General features: G+C 38.5%; 1 protein-coding gene across 9 annotated transcripts in view; it reads left to right on the top strand.

The window, feature by feature from the left end:
• MEF2C (myocyte enhancer factor 2C) overlaps positions 1–26,546 on the top strand; it is a 139,959-nt gene that overhangs the window by 62,400 nt on the left and 51,013 nt on the right. For all 9 annotated transcript variants that reach the window (XM_084629675.1, XM_084629676.1, XM_084629674.1 and 6 more), the window contains exon 3: positions 6,408–6,611. In XM_084629675.1, coding sequence (XP_084485801.1) covers positions 6,408–6,611 — 204 coding nt within the window. The remainder of the gene's footprint in view (positions 1–6,407; positions 6,612–26,546) is intronic.

The following is a 26,546-nucleotide window of genomic DNA, read 5'->3' as shown; positions in this document are numbered from 1 at the left end:
CAGAGAAAAAAAATAATATCCAATCATTCTTCAAGTCTGAATATGATATAGGTTATGTTTTGGAGAATTAGAACTGTTTAGAATATATGGGAATAAAAGACTCTGAATGTTGCCTACCCTAATAATTTGTGAGTTGCTATACCATCCATTAATTAACATATCTCTGAGTTATCCCTCTCTCTTTATTCATAAAGACAAATGTCATAACAGAGATCAGCGATTATGTACTAAAATTTCGGACTTGTGAAAAAGTGAATAATCTCACAGTTTTGTTTAATTTTCCGCTCCATTATTTGTGTGCTGATACGCTAACCATAAAGTGTAATGAAAAAGTACAGCACCTTCGTTTTTGTAAAGCTTAATCATGAGATGCTGAAAGAACCCTGTTTTATAAGATAGGGCCATTTAATATATTACAGTCATAATTTTAGGTCATTCTACTTAGAGCTCCTGTTTAGTAATGCTTTAGTAATGCTGTTCAAGCACAATAGTTCTTTTTGCAGCATAACTCACTGCTGTGTCATCCCTATAAGTTATGCTGGAGGGTTACAAGAACATAGAGCAGGCTGCTGAAGAGTCCCTTACTGCTCTTTAAAGGGCCTTTCATTTAATATGGCATGCCTAGTCGTTGTTGCATAAAGGAGGGTTTGTCTAGAGGGAATCCTGCACTGGTGCTACTTCCCACTGCCACCACCGCTGAACATAGTCATAAAGTTTGTTGCAGGAGAGCCTTTTAAAATGACAAACTGAGGTAAGCAGAATAAAATAGACGGGAGAGTCAGGGGTGGGAATAGAAAGGGGGTTGCAGCTTTTGAAGAGCTTTCGGGGTTTGGCTATAAGATAAGTAGAGATAAGTGTCTGCTCCTGGCACTTTAGTCAAAAGTCACATGGCTCATACATGGCCATCTTGATTTTATGATGATGAGCGTACTTCATTTGATGCATCCTGTTTGCCAGATACCCCATATCAGCTGACCCCACTCTGAATGAGGAGGGACAACCAGCACAACACTCCCCAATAGCCAGGTACAAGGTATACATCAAATATTGGATGCATGAGCCACCTCCAGTTTCCCCAGGCCCTCACATTAACATATACATAATGTCAGGAAATGTGTGGGGGTGGGGGTTCAGACTCCCCGCTCTTCTCCTCCTTTCAGTGCCAGCACCTGCACAGCCTTATGTCAGGACAGGAAGAGGTGAGGGAAGACCTGACATACTGTCCAAGGATTGGTTTGCTGCTGGAGGGCAGGGCAGAGCACTGGCTGCTGTTTGGAAAACAGAAGAAGCAAGCCGTAGACTCTGTGGTCCCCAGTGACAGATACTGAGTACCAGTGATGGCACCGCTATTACGGGACAGTCACTCAAAATTAGTCTCTCAGATTATCTCAGATTTAAAAGTCAAGAGTGGAAGAGTCCAAAGGGAAAAAAAATGTAGCATCCGTGCAGCAGAGACAGGTCACAGACTAAATCAGCAGAATAAAAGCTTCAACCTCTCAGCAGTGACTCCTGCTCTTACACTGTTCCAGTCACATCTACAAGCTGCACAACAATTTTGGTATAATTTTAGATAAATAAAAACAATTTCCAGTCGATTGCTGTTTCTTTCTGTTATCACAGTCTGTTAGTATAGTGTCTTGAGTGGAAAAAGCATACGTACCCATTGTATTATTCATTCCAGTATGTGAAAGGACCTATATAGAAAACCAACTAACCTATCTCCTAATGTATTTAATTTAAATAAACATTACTCCCTACAAATAAAATGCCAAATTCTGGCACCATGCCAAATTACCTTCCTAGTGAGAGCATATTGCAGCTATGGAGTACTGTGAATGTACACCTGCATTCTGGGTGGCTACAGCCCCATTCACAAATATCACAGTCTCTGATCCCAAAACCATGTCTCGGAAAGCCCCTTCACAGCTTTGACCATAGAAAGCCTGGAGAATTGTCTTTCTGTAGTTTGGAGGAGAGCCAGAATTGAAGATGGAAAATGTCCTCCCAAATCGCCTTTGGTCCATGCTTTCCTTCTTGTGCATATAGTAAGTTTAACCTCTAGCCAGAATCTGGTCCAAAATGCACAAAGACCTAGCCTTGATTTATGAGAGGGAAGCTAAGAACTGGCTTTTTCACTCTTTCTTTTGTTTTTGTAATATTTAAAACAAGCATGTGGTTTGCTCAAAGCCTGGACAATCATCTTTGCATTTAAACTTCCTTGCTTTACGTACCCAAGTACTGCAGACTTTCAGGGCCTGATCATCTGAGGTGCTGGGCATCACGATTGTGTTCAGTGAACATTCATGGGCTCATCAGCTCTGAATAGCAGGCTCAAAATGAATAAAGCAAGCTGTATTCAGAGCTTATGTAGAACACATGCAACTTGATTAATTTTCAGCATGCTGCACAAGTACATACTCCATTCCCTGCACACTCCACTGGAAATGTTGTCTTTGAAACACTGCTTGGCCACACTAGTTACCCAGTACTTATACTGTACTTTTGAAAACTTAAAAATACTGACAATTGCTTTTCTATTGTATGGCTTATGTATTTTGTGTGTGTGAGGCTTCAGGGTTTTAAACACAGGTAAAAGCCAACCTCCTGATTCTAGGCAGCCATTTTATATTTCTCAACACTTAATTCCCCGATTATCTCACTATCATCATAGACTAGTCCAAGAGGCTAGGACTTCACAAATTGCCCAGTCAATAAAACCTCCTGTATACAAAGAAAAATATGGAAACTTGAGGACAGTACTAGACATCCACTGATCCAGAAAGCAGAAGGGATAAAGCATGTCCCAAATCTGATTTGGACATCAGGCTCAATTGTGAATTAATTAATTAACTAGTCCTTGGTACAGTCAGCAGAGGTAAGAATATGAAATTATTCAATCTGTGCTACTGAAAAATACATTTAATATTAATCAGATGTCATCAAAATCCATGTAATATTTTGTGTGTATGCAAATAGATCAGATTTATTTTTAAATACATCAGTAAATTGGCAACACATAGTTATATTTTTCTGGCTGTGAAATAGAATATAGATTTTACATTATAAAAGTCTTCCTTCCTGAGAAATTTTTCCTGTAGCCTGACAGATTATCTAGCTGCTTATATGGCTTTCAATGTCTGTAGTATCTGAGTTCCTGATCAGTTATCAGGATTATTCCTTTTCAAGATTTTTTTAGCCCTAGTAAAGTGATCATATTTGGATTGTGAAATGTTACAGTAAATCCCTTCTCCTCAATACGACCAGCTACAATTTTTGAATCATTAAGCTACTCTGTAGTTTGTGTGTATGCAACTGTGTTTAAGAAATGTCTGTATTTACTTCATGTTGTTCTTAACTTCGCACAAGTAAAAATTATTTCTTAAGTACAGAATTACAGACTTCCAGCTATAGGTTTCAGTTGGCTTGCACCTAGACATAAAGAGACAACATATTTTTAATACATTATTGCAATCTTTAACACTCAGTGAAATCACTGCAGTGCTAAAATATGGTATCTATCATCTTAGTCAATATTTATTAGCTAATTTTGATTTAGGTGAATATAGCTAACAACATACTGGACATAAAATACAAAGTTAAATATATTTGTTGTTTGTTCATATTACTCACTTAAATACTTCAGAGGATAAATGAGTATATTCCTCTTCTTGATGTGGCTATATAAAGGAAATTATATGAAAGGAGAATGTATTTTTAAATACCTTTAAAAGTATTCTTAATCTCTCCTGAAGGTCTTGACCCTACTGCAAGTTTAGTAAATAAATAGGTTCATCCCTATTACAAACTATTGTAAAAGTATGAGAAATTACATTATTACAATACATTATTAGGTATAAGTGCAAAAGCTCTGAATTGCAATCAGTCAATGACTGGTATATTTTAAAAAGAAGAGTAATATTCTAGATCACTTTAGAAACAGTAATAGATACAATTGTTTTTATGTCTAAGAACAATGGCAAAAAAGCATTATGTAATACATTTGAAGACTGTTAAAAAGAACAGATAATAGTGAATTAAATTCAGAGCAATTAAGATTACATTTTAAAGAAAAGTTAATAAACCCTCTAGCTTATCTGTTGTCCTTTTTATTTTCAGTGTTCGTGAAAAGGCACTATAAGTAGTATCTTTTTTGTGATAAGTGTTATGAAATAAGTATGTGCTATGCAGCACATCTGTGTGGTTACCCAAAATGTTCAGGAGCACCTAACAGTAAACACAAACAGTGGCTTTAAAGATATTTCTGTGCTGAAGTATACTTTGATGGTGAGGAGCTGTAACATGCTAAATTCTGAGGTTTCTGTGCAACAGAAACCATATTGTATAGATGCACTCCACCTACAGTACTGTGGTCAACTAGTCTGATTGAAAATAGTTTTAGATGCAGAAAAATGTGTCGGGTTAGTACATTCTCCCCTCTGCATGTGATCCATAGCTTGTTTAGCCTTTTCTAAAAAATTATATAGATGTTCATATTACTGTGTGTAACATTGCATCACAATTTTCTGCAAGCAGATAAAGTGTTTAAAAGGCATTTGAAAGACTGATCAGTTTTTCAATGGTAAGATGAGTTTTTGACTGTGTATTTCATCAATCATGCCAAACAGCAAAAGCCAGCTGGACCTTACCCATTTAGATATGTCTTAATATCAGCCGTGACAAAAATATAGATTCAAATCTAATGCTGTGCAAACTGTTTTTTTTTAATGCTTGAAAAATCAGATTTAATACTAATCTGTCTGTTGTTAATAGATTTTATAAAGGTGTTACAATGATCGAGACGGCAATAAAAGTGACATCATTCATGATACATCGTGGAGAATAAATGTACAGAGCATTGGCATACAGCCACATCTCTTTGAGATAGACTAGCTGGTAGGGATTAGAAATACTTAAATGTCACGTTTTCCATGGCATGACCAGCTGGGATTCCAAGGTAGAGTGGGGTTGCAGTTATCATTAGCTTGCATTAGGAGTGTAACAAGATAAAACAACAGCCTTCTGAACCATGCAGAATGGAATCTTTTTTGCCTAAGTGATGAACCATGTGCATAGGTACTTTTACTGATGGTATTAAGGAATTGTTAGCACTGAGTGTCAGATTAAGCAAGTCTACACTACCTGATTAGTGCTTCCCTCAAGTTGTGTCAAATACCCTCACTGCATATTTGATTTGACTGATAATTGTTTTAGTACCGTACGTTTATTCACTTTCAAAATCCATCACAGAAAATTACTGTAGAGGAAAATAGATATTAAAAATAAAATATCTATTTATGTGTTTAGTGCAAATGGAATACAGGAAAAAACAGAAACAAGTCAGTTCTTACTATCAGATTAGATTTCTCATGGTAAGAAACTCATATACTAAGATGTGTATGTTTTATTGGAACTTTGCAAATCAATCATGAAAGAAATTCAGTTTTTAATTGCAGGTCTTCATACTGCTTAGATTTTGCATAGTTTGCAAAGTTTCATAGCAGTTGCTGACTTGCCCTCACACAAGCCATATATGTGCATCCCTAATTTACCAAGATAATGTGACTGGAATCCTTTCATTGTACTAAAAATGCTAACTCATATTTCTAAGTGTCTCCTTTGAGATTAAATAAAATGTGTCAACAGGTATGTATGGATAAGAACTCACCTCAGTAATGCATATATATTGCTGGCTAGTCAGTACTTATATAACTTGTTCTTCACTCCCGATTTATATTCTTCATTGTACTGACACTTGAGAATTTGAAAGTGAAACAAAAAGGATTTTTTAATATATCTGGTAATTTTTCAAAACTGTTATACATCTGTGCATCTCTACATCAAATCATCTTTTTTGACTAATTAAATGAGATATAACTTTTTTCTTACTGATAGATAAATTGTGGGGTGGAATTCAACTGGAACTAAGACCTGTTGAATAAGAATAGGCTGAATCTTTTGTTAAAAGTTTTCTAGAACTGAGATGTAATGTTTAAAATGTTGTGGGGGTGAGTGGCAAAGACATCTACTATGCAGAATAAACTTACTAGCTTATGTGTGGGCAAAAGATTAAGTGTACTGAATTAAAATATTTTGGGAAGAATCCAGTGCCAATGGTTTAAACTGGTTAATGAGACAGGAAAAATTCACAGTTCAACTAATGGAAATGCCCCATTTTTTTACTTTCTGTAGCTTGAATTGTGCATTGAGGATTGTATGCATTTCCTTCAGTTACTTAGCACTTCGATATTTGTGTTCTGTGTTGGAACTGTGTTTTGATTTATTTGCTTTCCAGCTGAACTTATTGAAGCTCAAAGACTATAGAATTGCAAGTTATAATTTCATAAAAGAAACAGGACTCTAGAAAAGAGACTTGGGGATTTTTGACAGACTTATTTTCCTTTTTCCAGGTGACATTTACAAAGAGGAAATTTGGGTTAATGAAGAAGGCTTATGAGTTGAGTGTTCTATGTGACTGTGAGATTGCTCTAATCATCTTCAACAGCACCAACAAACTGTTTCAGTATGCCAGCACTGATATGGACAAAGTGTTGCTGAAATATACAGAGTACAATGAGCCACATGAGAGTCGAACGAATTCAGATATTGTTGAGGTAAGAATATATGTCCTGTGAGGACTAATTTTTGTCAATGCTCATCTAAGACATCTGATCTTGCTGAATGATTTCTGAAGCTGTGTAGTTTATTTTTAAGAACACTGTAATTTAAAAGAATTCAAGGAAAATTGACTTAAAAGTTATGTGACAAATGTTTGCACTTTCTCTGTCACACAAAAATAGTTGAACATTGGAAAAATCCAACTTTGCTTAGAATACTTTTACCAAATATGTAAAATTAGAGCATGGAAACAACATTTATCAGAACGTTATTAACACTTTATAACATTATCATAGTAGAATTATTTAATGTAGACTGTTAGATGTAGCAATCTGTATTTTAACTGCTCAAGAATATTAATTCAAACTTAAAACATTCATTTTCAGCATTCATTAATTCCATTACTATCATAGCAAGTTAAACATAGTTAAAGACTCAAACCAAAGTAAATGTGACTTTTATGGATTTTGTTAATATAATAAAACATTAAGTAAAATTTCCAAAAGTGCCAAAGTGACTTAGGAGCCTACAGGAAACATTTTCAAAAGCTCTTCAGTGACTAGGCACCAAAGTCACTGAGGTGCTTTAGAAAATGTTACCCTTAAAATCTTAAATCACTTAGGTGCTTTTGCAAATGAAACTTAGAGGCTTCTGAAAATTTTACCCTTGATGTACACCAGTCAAGAATTTTGAGCACTGCAATAGAAGAGATTACATTTAATTTGTACATTTTAGATACTTTCGATGAAGAAATAGTTCATGAGCCTATAGATTGTATTGAACTTACTGCTAGAGGTTCACAATACAGTCACATGAAACTATATTAATAAATATTGTAACTAAGAATATAACCCTTTTTGCAATATAGTTTCATGTTGATGTACAGGGCTCTACTGTTTAGCTACCTCCCAGATCCACCTGCACATCTCCTTGCCCCCATTAGGAAAGGGAGTGAGTTCTCGCCAAGGGTGCACCATGGGTGCTGGAATCCATGTGAGGTGGGACCACGAAGGGTGTGGGATGTACATCATTCCCCCCACCTCTCCAAGCCCCCCTTGGAGCCTCCACACCGATGGGCAAAGTCTCCCACTGATCTCTAGGGATTCAGCCCTGGCACTGGTGGCCAGTCTTATGTGCCGTTCTGCAAGGGACAAACCCTGACCCCCAAATTATCCTCCTTCCTCTCCTGACAGAACAAAAAGAGCACATTCTTAGGAAGAAAAACCTTGTTGTGATATTTTCCCTCTAAGCTCCCTCTTTCAGGTTTTCCTATGGAAACAGGTGATCAGGCCAATAGGTCGGGATTTATCTGGGTCATTTGCTGTGCTTCACAATGAGTGTGTAGGTCCTTTGATCATCAAGTCCTTTGGTTTCCAAGAAACTTCAATGTAAATGTGAAACTTAAGCTATGTTTATGTTGCTGTAACTTTAAGGAGTAGATTTTCAAAGGGAATAATGATATGCACACCTGCAAAACCCTTTTTATTTTATTTTACTTTTTGCCCCAAAAAATTGTCTGATTTACTCATGTGTTATCCAGTTTGCATTCGAATGTGTAATTTTGTGGGGGACACAAACTTCTGTGGATAATCATATTGTTTTCAACCCTTAGAAAATTTAGCCGAAAAATGGGTAAATATAATTATCACTAAAACAACAAGGAGTCCGGTGGCTATCCCCTGATAATTATCATTATTTAAACGGAATGATGTTAGTAATAAAGAGAAGCCAGATAAAGGGCCTTTCATTACGTTTCTTCCCATATGGATTAGCTGTGATAGTAGTTTAATCAGTGGGCAGTTTGAATGATGTGGTTTCTAGCATTGAGAAGTGCTTAGGCCTCTCTAGTGACAGTATTGTTACCAGGTCGAAAGAAATAGTTAAGCATTATGTTAGTGTTGAAAAAGATTTGTTATATTACCAAAAAAATCTGTGCAAGTATGTCTTTACTTGATCATTAACTTTACTGTTACCAGTTCAACGGGGCAAAAAACCCACAAAAGAGCAGACAGATGGTTTTGCACTCAGTGTAGTTTCTATATACTGTATGGTAAGGTGCAGAATACAAAACTGCCACATTTTAAATATTTAAATTGATCATTTAAAATTTTACTGCATTATGAGTATTTCCTTGTGGAGAGTCCGCTGCATTTGGCTGTGTGACATCTAGACTTCATAAAGCTTTTAATTTTGTTCTTCCTAGGCAATCAAAAGCAGCCTAAGGATTGGATGGTATTATTAAGTTTGTTCATTTTCATCTTAATGATTGTTCAATAACTGTACTTCAGCAAAAGTACAGAGCATAGCTCTGCTTGCAGCTTTCTACAAAACTAGAGAAGAAAATCTTTTAAAGTAACATTGTTTTTGAAATACATGCATGGTATGCCTGTGTAACATTCTCTGTAATTAATTTAGAATCCCAATTTCTCTTCACATGATGCATAGTAATGTCTGTTTAGTTACTTTTTTCGATTCCGCTATCGGTGATTAGCACATATCACAACTTCTTCAAATTGTATACATTCCTATAATTCAAAAAAAGTATAGATAAGAACATTAGTACGGCCATACTTGGTCAAACCAATGGTCTGTCTAGCCCAGCATCATGTCTTCCAACAGTTGCCAGTGCCAGGTGCTTCAGCGGGAATGAACAGAACAGGGCAATTATCGAGTGATCAATTCACTGTCGTCCAGACTCAGCTTCTGGAAATTAGAGGTTTAGGGACTCCCGGAGCAGGAGGCTGCATCGCTGACTATCTTGGCTAATAGCCATTGGTGGACATATCCTCCAGGCATTTATCTAATTCTTTTTTGAACCCAGTTATAATTTTAATCCTTGATATACTTTCATTACTTTCAAATGAAATTATTGCTATTCAGATTTAAGCCTAAATTATTTTTATATAGCTCTGATTAAAGTTGTTAGTTTTATTATCAGCCATTTTAAATGCATTTTACTGGAATTAATTATGTCTAGTATTTATGAAGATACCACTCTTCAGATAACAATTTATTATTTGAAGTAACAGAAGGCAAAGGACTTTGCATTTCTAATAAGTGTTATGCTGTTTTTCAAGGAAGAAATGACTTGGAATAAGTTAATGGGTGTTTTAACGTTATTGCAAATCACACCAAGCTATCTCAGTGCTGCTCAACTTGTACATATAGAATTCAGAGTACAGCCATGACATGAAGTAGATTAGCTAATATTAAGAGAGTTTATAAACCGTTTAAACCAGTCGGGTTTGTCTTCTTTTCAAACTTTCTAATCTATCATATTAAAAACAATTAATCCTATAATGTTATTTTTACATAACAATCGCAGTCACTTATGATACCTGTCTCTGAAATTGCCTGTTCAACTTCATTTCACTCAGTATGCAACAGATCCAATGTTACCTTCCTTATAAAAATGTATTCTGAAATACAGGTGTGGGAGTTTTGAGTTCTTTGGAAAAGTTATCTGTTAAATGGGTTTGTTTCAGGCATTACAGTGTAAATTTCCTCTTACCACCTACTGGTCACCTAAACTCTAACATGGAGGTATATCACTTTTGAGAGAGAAAAGTGTATTCACCCTCCATGTTTACTCATGTTTGGATCTCTTCTAAGCAGTGAATGACAACTATTCTAAATCCTGTTGAATTATGTGTGGCAGTTTTGTGATGTGTATTGATTCCGCAAACAAAGCTTCACTTTGAGGCCTCAGTCTGGAGTTGAACTGTGTTCCTAAAACTGAAGCTTCAGTGTCTTTAACCACTAAACCACCCATCCCACAGTCTTTCATTAAACCTTATTTCTCTTAATACAGCACATCAGTTATTGGGATTTGACAATTTATTTTAAGGAATAGTATGAGCTATGTAAGGTTTGGTTCTCTCTAAACCTTTTGATTTTGATGGCAAAGATCAACTTCTGCATTATGTAAACTTCCCAATGCTGTATGATAGGTACCAAAAACAATACACTTAGTACAGTTGTCATTCTAAAAATAGAATTCTCTTGTGCAATAGAAAATTTTAGATTACTAGAAGTCTTGTTATTCTTTACTTTAAAGTGGGATAGGTCTTTCTCAGAATAAAAACTCCTTTTGCATTTACTACATTTTTTTTGTTTAATCTATAAAATAGCATTGTTACAACTATGGGTTTCGTTCCATCTTCAGTTGTATACAAAATACATCAGATTCTCCCTTTCTTTAATTGAATGGGATCTATAATAAGTATCACTTACTTAACATGCACAAAATCACAATCCTCCAGTTTTGGTTACTGAGGTCATAAATGGCTGTATTGGTATTTCTGCTTGGGGATGAGGAAAAAATGGGATTAAGATGGGAAAAAGGGATGGGTTGATTTACTTAAGTGAGCAAATTCCACTTTCTGCAATAGAACAGAGATCTCATTGTTTGTTCAAAATCATGGAGTCTGATTCTCCTCATTTGTATAAGTTTTACACAGTTGTAACACCATTGACTTCAGTGGAGTTTCTCTTGCTGTACCCCAGTATGAGTGAGAGGAGAATCAGGCCCATGGCTTGTGAATTTGCTGCCCATGTCCCTAAAAAGTAAGTGGGTCATATGTCATAAATAAAGGATGCATGCATGCATCTCATAAAGATACCTCTAATGAGCTAATCTTTACACACCTTGAAAACATGACCTTAGTTAAAATAGTTTAGTCTGTTAGTATATGTCTGGTTAAAATGCATGGAAAACACCAGTTTTGATTATTTTGACACACAAAGTCAATGGGTCTTAATTTGTTAGACATAATTCACATATTACAATTATAATAAGGAAAATCTTGTCTGCAATTGCCAATTGTACCAAACCTTAAGGTCTATGAAAGCTACAGAGCCATGCGTAAACAGCCCATAAGTTCCTTTTGTTTGCAGGAAGAACTGGTCTTTTTTGCCTCTTTTTTGTGCCTGATCATGGTTTTCCCTATGGTTTACTCAGTTCCCATATCAGAGACCACTTTCTAACATTACCTCTAGGTTTTGGGTTAATGGACCTGCCTTTGTTCCCCAGCCATATGAGCATCATATAGCTTTCCCTCCCACCTCACCCCTTTTTACCTTTACCACAACTGCAATACTTGCCTACTGCCACCTGAACAAGGGAGAAGGTGGACAGCACCTCACCACTGATAAGGAAGCATGTATAAAGGACTGCTGCATGACACACAGCTGTTTATCATCCTGTGTTTGCTCTAATTTATCCAGTCTAGTGCATTTGTTCTCCATTCTTCATTTGGGCAGAACTCCATTGACCTGAAGTGGAAATCTTGCCTGAGTAAGGGATACAAGACCTAGCACATTCAGTTCTGCCAATAATGCCAAAGCACAGTGTCATTCCTCCAGGAGACTGGAAAGGCCATTGTCCTTTGTTTGCATGGGGACTATTTTTAGACTTATCTTGACTGCAAACATAATTACAATCATAAGTGTATTACAGAAATCCAGTGTGTTTGTTTAGCTAAGCCATTAGGCTTTTTGAAGTTTTAAAGTGAAGTCTCCTGCCTGCCTTCCCCCGTGCCATTACAGCCTCAACTACTGTCTCATCTTCAACAAGTCTCTCATGAATCTTTACCAAGCCCTGTTCTTTTTCAGTCTCTCAACCTCCAAGTCCCCTCTCTCTGATTCCCACTCTGTCCCCATGCACATAAATCACTCCATCCCCCCTGCCCGCCAATTCATCACTCAGCTCTTTTGTGATCTCCAGCCCATCAATCTCTCTGATTCTTTTCTCCCATACTCCCCCCCCTTTCTCAAGCTGACCTCCACCTCTCTGTTGATTCCATGCTCACTACCTTTAGCTCAAATTATCCTGCTCAGTTCCTCTTTCAGACTCATCCCACTGACCCCTCTGTTCCTCATACCACTGAGCACTTGTGGAGAAAAAACAGGAACCACACAGAATTCCTCCACTATAATTTGTTTTCTGCTCATTCAACTTTGCCATATTCTTTATACAAACAGATCTGCTTCTCCACACTGATCACCCAGCTGCTTGTCTCTAAACTTCTACCACACGCACGTGCGCGCACACACACACATGCCTGTCCATGATCTTAGCAGTTTTTAAAACAGTTTTGATGTTATCTAGCAAGAACTTCTTTTCCTTACTCCCAGCAGCTTTTTCTTTCCTCACAATCTCATAACTTTGAGCTGTGTCTCCTGCTATCAACTCCCTTCACTTTTACTCTCTCTTCCTAACTCCTCCCCTTCTCTCTTTTTTCTAAGTCTTTGTTACACACACTGACCCCTGCTTCTTTCGTTCAACCTTCAAACACAAGTTAGTAGCCCCCATCTCCCAATAAAACCCTCTTTTAACCTCACTTGCCTGCCTCATTACCTCACTGGCTCCCTCCTCCCCTTCACCTCAAAGTTCCTCAAGCACGCCATATCCTCCCACCCACATTTCCTCTTTCCCTGTTCTCTTAATGGATTATGGTCACTGTTTCTATAGCAGACAAAAGCATGATAGACACTTTACTGGATAAGTAAAAGACAAGTACCTGTCCCAGAGAACTTATATGAGTGAGAGCAACAAAGAAAAACATTGGGCTAAAAGATTAAAAAAAAAGAAGGATTACAATGATAGAGTCACATGGTTACCCAAGTAAGACACATCTGAATCCTCTGCAAACTCATTTCTATTTCACAACACTTAAACCACTCTTACTAAGTGCCATCTTCTGACCAGTTCTAAGGGTCTCTTCAGCTTGACGTCCTTCATGGTCCCTCATGTCCAATCTTATCTTTCTTAATCTGTCTGCCACTTTCAAAACAATTGATAACTTCCTCCTTTTCTGCTGTCTTCCTTCCTCAGGGGTTTTCCTCATCCTGTTCTCTCCTTCTCCTACATTTCCAGCTGCTCCTTTTGTGTCACTCTCAGTGACCTTCTCCTTCCATCACTGCTGATGCCCCTCTGTCCTCACTCCCCTCCTCTTTATTTCTGGATGACCTTACTCTCATGGCAATATCAGTGACCTCATCAAGAGGTAGCTTCATCCAGAGTTCAGTCTAGCAGGAAGATTGCGATATTACTGGGCTTTTGAGGGTAATAGGGTATTGTTGCAAGATGGCCAGTGGAAGAGATGATCATTCTATTTTGAAAGCATAAATCACAGTTTCAAAAAGCTACACACACTTTACTTACAAGGTCTTTTTAAAAAGTGAATCAAAACTCTGCATAGTTTTTAAAATGTGTTTTGCCCAGGGCCCTGTGGGCTTGTAGCATTGGACAGGGACAATGAAGTGAGCACAGCCAGAGAGATGTGTGCCAACTGCAGCAGCAATTTTCCACTCAATCAGAGAGAGCTGGGATTGTGAACACATGGAATTCTTCTTGCAGCCTTCATGTCCAGTATATTTTACAACACACAGAGCCCTAGGTATATGATATGATGTTAAAATTGTAGGGATGAAAGATAATTTCTGAAAGGGAAGAAATTCATAGTAATGCAAAGCTTTATAAATGGCAGGCTTGGTGCAAAAAAAAAAAGGGCACTTCGTTCAGGTAAAGCTAATGAGCCCACATTTTGTATAAGAAAAATATGCAACAAGTGATAGTCCATCGTGTACAATATTTACTTAAGTATAAAAGGACTAGCTACAGTTGAAAATCTAATTGGCTTTTAATATAACCAGCAACATAGTGTAGTGAAATGCTTCTAAATCTGCTGTGGGATAATGCAGGGACTTGAGAATTAAGACTTAGTGTGGCTTCAGTGCATCGAAAAGCTGGAGATGATTAGGCTAGTATTCAGGTGACAAAACCTGTATGCTTCTGACAAGCTACATGGGCTGTATATTGTGTCGAGAAATGCCACAATTCCATTTTCCTAATTGACTTGTTACATATTATCGCATCAAATCTTACAGATGTGCAGTGGGTCCTTTAGCACACCTAAGATTAGTCACCTGGCGAATGAGATGAAGGGGAAAAAATCGCTTCTGTCAATTATTTCTAAAGGTCACAGAGCTAATGACTAGCTGGGAGGTTAATTAGATTTTGAAAGCCTCTTGATATCAATTAAGACTCTGATCTGTATATTTGTGGTAAATAAGCCCCATAACTATTTAAATCTTCTAAATTTCAGAAAAGAAACAGGACAACTGTTGTAGTGTATGTAATAAGAGTATTTTCTTCTCTTGACATCATAACAGAATACTGTATACAAACAAACTGTGAAATCTAGATTGGGCCAGATTCAGAGCTGGTGTAAATCATCATAGCACCATTGGAATCAGTGAAGCTACACACTGCTGAGGAGCTGGCCCATTAAATATAGAGTAAGCTTGTTAGGCAACAAAAAAAGTTAAAGGGGTCTAAGAAAGCAGTACTTAAATGGAAAGAGCATCGGTTTGGGACTTATGAGACTTGAGTTCTGTTCCCAGCTTTGTAGACAGAGTTCTGGGTGACCTTGGACAAGTTACTTAACTTTCCTGTGCCTCAGTTTCTTCATCTGTAAAATGGAGACATTGAGACTGACGTCCTTTGTGAAATGGTTTGAGATCTAGGCATGAAAAGTGTTATTTATATATATAGTAGTATGAGTGATCCATATTTAGTAGCTTCTGCAGGAAAACGCTGGCCTTAGATGCACACGTGACTCCCACTGACTTCAACAGCTACACTGTGTGCATATCTGAGGACAGAATTTGGCCAAGGGACTTTGTTATTATGATGACTTTAGGAACTTTTTGAATGTTTGGTTCTTGGTTTACGATGATCAACTGTGGGCCAGATGCTGGGAACTAGTATTGCCAGCCCTAAGTGTTAAAAAATCATAAGTCAGTCACCCCACCTCACACACACATTTTAATTCCAAACGTTTTTGACCAAATAAGTTTGAAACATACTTTTTAAAATGAAAGATGATATTCTTCTGTAATCATGGTACTCCAGGAGCTGAGGCTTTAAGAACAATATTAGCTGTCACAAGACTCATGATAAGATCATGAGAGTTAGCAACACTAGTGATGGATTGAGAAGGCTTTCAAAAAGTCTGCCATGTCACCAGTATCCAGACATTAATAAATGGACTTCACTTACTTGGCAACACTGATTTCTGCTCTATGCAAAATGGTTGCTGAACTGAAGGATCAAATCCAGCTGATAATGGCCTTTTGTTCCACCTTCCCCTTCCACATGCACTTTTATGGGATTTTGGCCAGTTAATATGTGCCCTGCATGGACACGTTAATCAAGTCTGAAGCTCACCCATAATCCTCCCCTCCACATTAAACTATTTAGACGCACTATGAAGATCTCTGCAGCAGGCAAGGGGTGTACAGCCAATCTGTGCCAGGATCTCCACTGACACTCTGCAGCCAAATGAAGGCTTTTTAAGATGCTTTGAGGCCTGCCACAAGGAACAAAAGTAGCCCAGAATTTGGCTTTACACTTTTTTACTTTGAATATATTTCAGATTAATCCAATATGAGGAATACTACAGATAAGGGAAAGTTGCATAATGAGTTGTTTTTCGTAGAAGTGACCAATTCATTATTATGATTTCTCCACAAGTGTTTGGTTTTCATGCAGTATATTTCATAATCTTCAAGGGTCCCAAATGATAGTGAAATACTTCACCTGGTAGATTATTTTTGTATAAAACAGAGAAGGAAAGAGCGAGAGAGAAATGCAAGTGCTATGGATTTGTTACTGATTCTAAACAGCTTTTTGGTGCAGGCTTAAAAGTGCAACATCTGGAAAGTTGTCTTTAGCCTTTTCTTGGAAGCAGATAGTAACTTGCAGATGAATCCAAATTTGTTAACAGAGATCATCATGTGACAAACAATGCAAGGCTGACATTGGAAAACACTGTTTAAAACATTTTAAAGAATCCCCTTTTCCTGAAGGTGTTTTTGGTAGGTCTGAAGCAATGACAGCTGCAAGACATGGGCCTGATCCAAAGTTGGTGTAAATTGGAGGTGCTTTCTTGACATCAGTTGAGCTGTGCTGATTTACACAGGCTAAGGATTTGGCCCTATAATTTTGGCAGATCCCCTTTTATTTTATTTTTATTTTTCCACACTCACTAATTGCTTTCAAAATGTTTGAGTTCAGTGTCTCTGTAAATGTTTGGATGTTATTGTTGTAAAAATGCTATGAGAATAAATGTGAAAAATATGTTTGCAATATAAATGTGCTTCAGACTTGATTCATGATTCTCTTCTTATGTAAAACTGGGCTCTAAAATCTGTATTGCAGAGTATTAGTTCTACTTCACAGATGCCTGTTTCTTTCTCCAAAACATGATATATCTGGCTGAGAAGCTGGAAAAATCTTACATGTCTGTGTAACATTCTTATAGCCTAATAGCTCGAGAGTTTTTCTCCCAATCTAGTCACTGGAGAATGTTCTTTGTTTTTGTAGTCACTGTTTCACATAGTAACAGCTTGTTGCATTTTGGTCTGTTTGCCAGAGGGTAGGTTTATTTTTAAATCCCTGAACTCTGAATTTTCTTTATTTTTCCAAGATTGGAAACAGCTGAAATGCCTGGAGTTACAGGTTGAAGGGCCTTCTTTACAATATGAGAAAGGGAAGTTCCATCTTCTCCCATTTTTGTGTTCTTTCTTTCTTTTTCTTTTTCTTTTTTCTTTTTTTTCTTTCTCCTAACCAGTGTCTCTTAACTGGTAGTTGTCTAAAAATAGAAAACTGCCTAACTAAAAATAGCTTGGCTCTCAGCCTTGCCAAGGAAAATGGAGAGGAATAGGCGTGGAATAGAAGGCTGAGTAATCCAGCTCTATTCATTCAGAGTTCCCTTTGAGAATGCAGGGAATGATAAAGTGCCCTCAAAAAACCACAGGCCTGACTTGCTCTCTTCAGACTCCTAGGTGCCAATAAACATTTTAGCCCAAGGATATATTTTTTCTCATAGATCGTAAACACTTTCTGAAAGACAGGACTTTGTTTCACAGGAGCTGACTTACTGTCGAAAATAGCTGCCTTTCCTAGGGTCCTTTTTTTTTCCTTTCCACAGTGTTTTTAAATATATTTTCTGATGAGCAGTGAGTGTGGTGTCCTGTTAAGAAATGCCATGAAACTTTACGTGTCTAGTAGCCATCCATGAAAAAAACTTGGACATATATCACCACTTGGACATATATCACCAATTGCAGACTTGTGATTGTACCCTCAAAACTTTGCAGATGTCCCTGTGGAGAGAAAATGTCTCCTCTGTGTACAGTAAAAGTAAATGAGTTAGGTAGCTGCTTTATTTAAATAAACAATTAGACTAATGTAGCTGCTATATCTATGTATTATTTAGGCCCTTACCTTGTAGTTCTTCATTCATCCAATGCTCACAAGTTTGTTTGTTTTTTAACTAACTGAAAAATGTATTGAGAGCTTTGGCAAGGGTTTAGAGAAATTCTATTCTGTTTTGTTCTGTTGAGGTTCTTATAGCATCATTGCAGGATTAGAGTGTGTGAGGCAGCAGTGAACAAATTAGTTAAACTGGGAGAGAGGGCTTAAGGCAGGGATTGGGGTAGGTAACTTAAAACAGTTGGGAATTTTGTTTTTGTTGTGTGGGGTTGTTGGGGTTTTTTTTGTTTTTGTTTTTTAAGGAATCTGAATACCCTGCACAAACACAGCAACAGGGTGTGGAAATGTCAGCACAGTTCACAGGGTTATTTGGGCCTGAGTATTGTTCTGCTCAGTTCCTGTAATGCTGCTAGTGATAAGGCTCTGGAGACAAAGGACGATAATTGATGGAAGGGGACTTAAATCACTGCAAGAAGAATCAAGGTCCTTGTATCTGTGTACATTGACTCTTCTGGTCTCCTTCCTTCTTGTAAAGCATTTTGTCTTCTTGCATGTTGGCCCCCAACTGCTCTTTGTAATGGAGGCAGACCACAAGTGATTCCTTTATGCAGTATACAGGGTATAATTGTGTCTGTGTGGTGTATTAGTAATTACCAAGGCTGAATTCCCATATTGTATCTTTACTGCAAGCATGGAAAAATAGGACACACGACACAGCACAGCCATTTTCAACCTAGATAGTGAGCTACTTATAGCTACATTCCAGAGACAAAGGCTTTTGTGAGCATACCCATTTTTCATTTTCATCATTAAGACATCCCTGTTTTGTAAAATGTAGTTATTTACCTGAACTCTTACCCAGTACTATTAATCAGAAGCCTAGAAACACCATACCTTCTGCTAAGTCACAGCCGTTCTTAATTCAAACTGGTAAACATCCCCCTCCCTCCCAAGACATTTTGTTGTATTTAGGTCCTGCACGATGCTTTGTGCTCTCAGTCAATGTGGAGGTGAATAGTTTGACACTGAGCTCCTTGCATAAGCAGCCTCTTCAGACACTTACACATGAGAGTAAAGTTAATGAGTGTGTAAGTCTTTGCAAACACAGGCCCTTCGCCACTACCATATAGTTTTATTAGGTAACCTAACAGATTATTAAATGCTAAATAGTTCTGATATGTGAAATCCACCGCTCAGAATTAATTAAGGGCCTGATTCAATGCCCACTGAAGTCAACAGGGGTCTTTCTATTCAAAAGATTGTGGCTCAAGCTTAAGTGCAGCCATGTCTGTTTTTAAGGAGCCACTTCTGCCAGCTTTTCACACAGTGAGTAGCACCTGTAGGCCTCAATCCTGTTAATACTTACAAATTGTGCTTAGCTTTAGGTAGTCAATAGCCCTATGTGAGACTACTCATATGCATAAAATTAAATGTTTGTCTAGTGTTTGTTTATAGGAGTAGGACCCTACTCCTCAAGTGTGTGTGATGGTGGCAGAATGTGCTCTAAATAGTTTAGAACATGGCTCACCCTCACATGTCTGCACAGGGAAGTAAGGATTTCCACCTCCCTTGCATGGCCATATAGGGTTGACCACAGTTGCAGTCCCAACTCTTTGGGCAGATGGGTGCTGTATACGAGAGTCTTCCCCTGGCAACGATGGGGCAGAGAGTCTGTGTGAAGAGGAGTAGAGAGTAAGTGGAGCCATGGCTTTGCTGCCTACTTATCCTCCACATGGAGCTACCCCTTCGGGACACATCTATATTGCAATAAGAGACTTGCGGCACACCAGAGGCTGGCCTCAGTCAGCTGACTCAGGCTCGTGGGGCTTGGGCTGTGGGGCTGAAATCACAGTGTAGTTGTTTGGGTTTGGGCTCAGGCTGGAGCCCAGGCTCTGGAACCCTGTGAAGGGGTTGGATATCAGAGCCCGAGCCTTAATGTCTACACTGCAATTTTTAGCCCCTCGGCCTGAGTCCAGCCACTAGCTTGAATCAGTTCATCTGGGCTCTGGGCCAGGTGCTGCAGGGCAGTGTTCAAGTTTTTATTTTGGTGTGGACATACCCTTAAATGCTCAGTCCGGAACACAGTGTCTGCCATTCTGCCCTGCACCAATGCACCTCTACACCTTTCCTTGCTCTGGGCTGCATGCAAATAACAGTCTCCCCCTGAGACTCCTTCCCACAGTTTTTATGATTGTGGCAAAAGTTCTGCTAAACTTCAAAGTATGCTGACATTTCTTCTTTGTTACAGTAAATAGATTTCAATTAATTATTTATTTCTATGCTATAAAATGTGCATCCATCCTTTATGTATTATGTAGCTGATATTGATTGGACTCCATTTGCCTCGCATTCAGAGAGGCCTCTAGATGCTTGTGATACGGCGTACATAAAACAAAAATGAAACTAATGTAAGTTTATCAAATTTACAGCCATGTAAAACCTCAAACATGTTTGCTTTGTTATGCCACATTTTTAATAATCATAAGCTCAGTGACCAATTGTGAATTAATGTTTGTGGTAAACAATTAACTATAACTGATGTTTACGTATAAAATATTCATTTTTCTTTGAATAAAAAATACCTTTTGTTAAAAAAGAGGGGCAGGGGGGCCTGCAGTTGAATCAACATTTGCTAGATGTTCTATTTTAGAACCCCAGCCTGATGGGGTCATTTTGTTTTCCATCGTTAGTTTCCATATGATGGTTTTTATATATAGTCAGCAATTAATGAAGAAGTAAATATACTAGTAAAAGAGGTTGTACCATCTTTATTCTGAATGGTTTGTTAATGTCTTTGCACTGTAGGGACTGGTGATAAGGGGAAAAATCTTTGATGTATTGGATATGCTTGCATTAAAAAAATCTCAAACCCATTTATTTATATCATCCTGTGTGATCTATAGACAACTATAATTACGTTTTATAGTGCACTGTTATAAAAATGTGCATGCACTTTACTTTGGGTTGTTAAAGTATACGTTTATTTCTTTGATCCAACATTATAGCACACAGACTGTTCAAAGGAAGCAAATTATAGAAGAGTCAATATGAGTATTTTAAACAACACACAGCTGCTATAGATTGACTCAAAAGAGATCAAAATCTTGACAGACAAGCAATTACTAATGGAGTGTGCTGAGTTTAAAATATGTATAGTTTACTACAATAGGATCATGGATATAACGTGATAAAATGTAAAAACGCTCAGTTTATACTTTAACTGTTGTAATCTAAGGTTTGGTTATTACATAGTTCTTGCATGTTCAAACTGATGTAATAAAGTGGCATCTTTATGATTTTGTCTCCAATGGCTATAATAAATATATGCTTTAGCATTTGAATTGTATTTTTGCAGCATATATGAAAAGAGATTTGCTTTCTAAATTTCCTCTTATCCCACATATATGAATATTAACTTTTGAATGATAATTCTCTCAATTACATAGTGAGACTTAGTGTTTTTTATTGATAGAATTGAAAGCATTTTACAAAGGAAAATATTATTTTGTAGATGAAGCAAGTGGGGTGATTTAACCAAAGGCAAGCACAGAACCCAGGTCTTATAAACCTATAAGCCAAGACTTAATCCCCTGGACCATGCTGCTCCATTTTAGGGGCCAGTCCTTCTTTCCTGGCATAAGTCTCTTCCTTGCAGCAAGGGACTTGGGAGGAGGAGGGGGCGTACAGCTCTTTATAGCTGTTAGTTGTTAGCTTAAGCTCTTGGGTGTGTGTCAGACAGACTAAATGCCAATTTAGGAAAGACAGTCCTTGTTTTTTCAGCAAAGCATTGATCCTTTTCCCATGCTGTCGTTCTAAAAATCTCTCCTATTCCAGTGTAGTTCAAAAGAGTTGAAAGGTGTGTTCCTATTTTTCTCTCTCCAGATGTCTCCATTAATAGCTTTCAAATATTGGCAGGTATAGGGGATTCCACCTAATTGGCTTCATTAGCAGAACCCTTGAACTGTCAGGCCCCCTGCAGATAACAAGATGTGACAGTTCTGATTTGAAGTGCATGAGTGGTAAAGAGTTTGCTTTCTGGAAGTAAAATCAGGCTGACAGCGGGACATATAAAGGATTCGCTACTGGACCTATGATAACTTTTTGCACTGTAACTCAAATGAGGGTAAGATGCACCTGGCTTTGGACTTTAAGGAAACACTACCAACCTCTCTGCCCCTCCCACAAATTTCATTTCCATCCAAAAAGTCTAGGATCTGCCCCTCCCCCTCTATTTACAGTCTTCACTTCCCCTTCTCCTGCAGTGGAGAGGAAGCAAGTTCGAATGAAAAGTTCCACAGGGAAATGGGCTGCCTGACTTTCAGTGTGGGGAGGGGCAGCGTTAAATAGTTCTCTAACCTGCTCCCTCTGAGTAGGTCCCGAGTCTGCCGCTGCTGCTGCTCTCTTTTCCCAAGTAGGAGTAATAGCATGAAGTTGACCAGGTTCTTGACAGTTTATTTGCTGCCTACAGTCTTCTGCATAACCATAGTGAACACAACCAATGTCTTGTTAAAGTTATCCAGCGTCTGCTTAACAAAGCCATGAGCATTAGCAGCACTGTAGCTGTCTTGCTGCAGATTTAGCAAGTCACTATTGCATGAGCCTATGCCCAGCTTGTGCTGAGAATCTGTCCATCTGAGATACTTATATGGCCCACATTTCCATAGTATCTTCCTATCTCACAATCTTTTAAATGTATTCATCCTCACAACACACTTGTGCAGTAGGGAAGTGCTATTATCTATATTTTTAAGAGATGGGGACTGACGGGGGAGGAGGGACCCAGAGGCTAAGGGCTGGGTTCGCTAAAGAATATAGGCATGATAATACTGAGTGTCGCCATGCCTAACTTTTAGACATGTAGAACATCACTGGGATTCACAAAGCCTGATTTGGGCATCGAGGATCCTTATACAACAAGTGGGGAGAGATAGGCACTTTAGAATGGGATTCACAAAAGCCAGCACCTAGGCGGCTCCTTGCCTAAAATAGCCAATGGGAGATCCAGGCTCTGGATTCTCAGCTGCAAACCCTCTTGGAGTTAGGCACCTACCATGGTTTTTTAAGAAGCTGGAGGGGAGAGGTGGTAACACACTCCTAACTTTTAGCCCAGTGATTCAGGTATTCACCTGGGATGTGGAAGACTCTTTGTTCAAGTCCCTTCTCCAGGGGAGGAGGGGAAAGGGATTGAACAGGGCTGTGCCCCCTCTTACGTGAGAAACCTAACCACTGGGCTATGGAATATTCTGAAATAGGAGCTCCCTCAGTCGCATCTGTTGACACTTTTGCGCTGTGGGTTAACTAAGAGTCGTTGGGCCAGAGTGAGAGAGTAAAAATAAACAGGAGAATGACTCTGTAGACTGGTGAGTAGGGCATCTACCTGGGAGACCCAGGATTCAGTCCCACCTCTCCAATGACTTTTTTAATTATTTAGCCAGAGCGGAACAGGTTCAACAAGAGAGACTTAGGGTCTATCCCGCCCTCAGTCAGAATGTTCCATAGCCCAGTGGGTACTGTACTCACCTGAGAGATGGTAGATCCTGTTCAAATCTCTTATTGCCCACAGGCAGAGGAGGGACTTGAACTAGGATCTCCCACATCCTGCGTGAGTGCCTGAAGCACTGGGATGACAGTTATGAGGGAATGAGCTTTGCCTCCTTCTCTCCCTCCCCAGCTGTTTTGCATGAGTTCACATATGGGGCCAGAGCCAATAAATGGCCTCTCAGCATAAGTACCAGCTCAGGTGCCACAGGAGAGGCAGGCAGAGGAATGCCTATCTTCCACCAGTTCATGCTGAGGGAAGCAGCAGTGTGTACGCAGAGGCAGAAACATAGGCAACAACTTAGTACCAAGTGAGCTTAGGCACTGACAGGATTCAGCAGAAATTAAATGGGGATTTTGTGAACCCCAATGAGGCCTGATTCTGGGATTGAAGCACCTAAGTCCTTTTGTGAATCTAGCTCTAAGTGACTTGGCCAAGTTCACAAACAAAATCCATAGCAGATAGAACCCAGGGTTTCTGAGGGCTAGATTAGCCCCTAACCACTAGACCACCTGTCCTTCCAGCTTAGAAGCTTATCATTGTATACATAAGACCTAGAAACAGACAGATTCTGCAGCAGTAGATGGCTCTTGTATATGAAAGCTTCTGGCCAAGAGGATTTTTCAAAATCTAGCCATGGGTTCTTTCTTTTTGCTGACACATCCCCTTGGAGAGTGGTTATGACCTCGGTGAGAGCAGACTGGCAGTAGCAGTGTGTCTTCTAAAGGAGTCGTGCTGCAGGAGGGGAGTAGTGTGAAGGGGACTGGATCTCTAGGATAACCGAGTAGTCGGAGAGCTGTACCCCATCACCCTACAGAGGCCAACAACCCCTACTCCCTCCCCACTTAAAAAACGTTTAGTTAAGAATCTTTCAAGTTTCAACTTGCAGAGTTTCCAGCTGTATTGCATGTCTCCTGTGGGATTTTCCATGAGAGTGTATGATCTGGCTCATTGGTTGTAATGGAAGCAGTGCTAGTGAGCAGATGAATGCATGTCATGGTCTAGAGACTTTAATAGCTGTTTAAAGATAAGTTCTATTATGTACTAGAAACATTTGTGTGAAGTGTGTTTAATGTACATTATTAAATTAACTGAAAAATCTTAATAGATAATAGATCTTAAAACAGCCATGAAAGTCTCTCTCTTTTCTCAGCCATCTGCTAAATGCTTCCACAGTCAAAAGCTGTGGACCAAATTCTCCCCGCAGGTATGTATATGCACACACTGAAATTAATGGGATATGCTTATATGTATCCTGAGGTCAGAACTTGACTCTATCAGCAAACTGGCAAGTTGGTGGCTTCGTATTTCTTTGGTAACTAAGGCCTGGATTCTGCAAAGAGACCTCCCATATGGATTCTTTTTAGGGGATCAAGCCTTTCATTTGTAACAAATCATTGTTTTAAAAAAAATATTGATTTGTACATTTTACAGCTGGGTGAAGCAATTGTACAATTATAAAAATAAATGGCTGTTTTCCTTTGCATTTGAAAGACACAGCTATTCAGAGGTGTTTGCTGCTTGTCATATCGATAACCTCGTTATTTAATACTCTGTCATTTGATCCACTGTAACATAAATTCGCAAATTCTTCAAAAGAGAAATCTGTTCTAACATTGATACATTCGTTATTTTCATGCAAGACCTCCAAGGAAAACCCAGGTGCTGCAGGAAGTGGTGTTGGTGTCTCAGTGGGTGGCATTTTCACCGCTGAGTCAGTACTGCACCAGTTCCCCAGCACACTGCTACTGGAGGTACTGTCTTTTGGATAAAATGCATAACCAAAATGTTGTAATCATCAAAAATTCCATGGCACTTTTGTTTGCCCCACAGTCTAAGGAAAATTTAATTTCCAGTGATTATAATCTATCCTACAATTTCAGTTATACATCATTTCCTGTCCTGAAAATAGTCGGTTGGTTCTTTCTTACACAGGATTACCATGATATTTCTACCCCAGAGGTGGTTGCATTTTAATGGATGGTGATGCAATCCCTATACATACAATTCTTAGAAGCACTGTAGGATCCTTTGGAATGATAGGTAATACATACATGCAAAATGCAATTCAGAGCATCTATAATTCTTGATGCAAATAAGTTCTCATTCACAAACATTCTTTTTTTGAAATATGTGGTTTGGTTTTTCAGATTTTCCCAATATCTTTCATGTGGAATTGCGTATTAAATGTTGCAGTTTATGTCATGAATAACCAGCAGTTGTCTTTGAATGAAATAGTTAACTTTTCTATGGTCATTTATAATTAGGCCTACAAATTTAAGGTATTATACATGTGAAGAGTTAGTAATACAGATGTAATAGACTTTCTGTTATACTTATGTAAATTTGGAGTAACTTCACTGAGCTCAATACAGTTGCTCCAGATATACCCCCATGTAAATGAGATCAGAATCCAGCCTCACGCTTCCCTCTTCTCCTAATTTAGACACAGGTGAAAATGTTGTGAGGGCTGCTCCAGGTTGAGGTTGAAGAAGGATTATAGACAGAGAGACAGAAAAAGGGGGAGAGGGAGTGTAACAATCAGTGTTTATTTTGTAATGGCCTCATAGTCCATAACAAGGCTGAGCTGATTCTGCTGAACAACTATAATGTTTTGCTTTCCATTCATATATTCTTGCTGTCATTGCAGTAAAACTTAACAAAAATCACAATAGCCTCTTCTATTTCAAATAGGGCTAATCATGGAGAACTCTGCTCCTCATTATAACCACAAACTAGATTAAGTTTACACAAAATTAGGCATTTTTAATGAATTTTTACTTTGAGACCTTTGACAGGTGCTGTATAACAGCTGGTATTACTTAGAATAAGGGTGAAAAGAATAGAAGGCTGAGATTGCAGAAGGGCAGTGAGGGGGCAAAGGTAGCTTAAAGCCACCTTCCTGCCTCCCAGTATTCAGAACCTGGCCAGGGGTTTCACTGGTCCCTGGTGTAAAGGGCTATGAGCAATCAAGAATAACCAGAGAGCATAGCTATTCTCCTGGCACATCCGCTATGTCTGGGGCTCTGTGGGAGGCCACAGAGAGCCGTTTGCAAGCTCTGTGCCAACTGGAGAGCCAGCTTATGTTGGGAGTATTCCCCAGGAGAATGG

This window comes from Lepidochelys olivacea (assembly GCF_965140295.1).
Source record: "Lepidochelys olivacea isolate rLepOli2 genome assembly, chromosome: 5".
Taxonomy (NCBI): Eukaryota; Metazoa; Chordata; order Testudines; family Cheloniidae; genus Lepidochelys; species Lepidochelys olivacea.
Note: the sequence above shows the minus strand (reverse complement) of the source record. Positions and strands in the feature narration are given on the sequence as shown.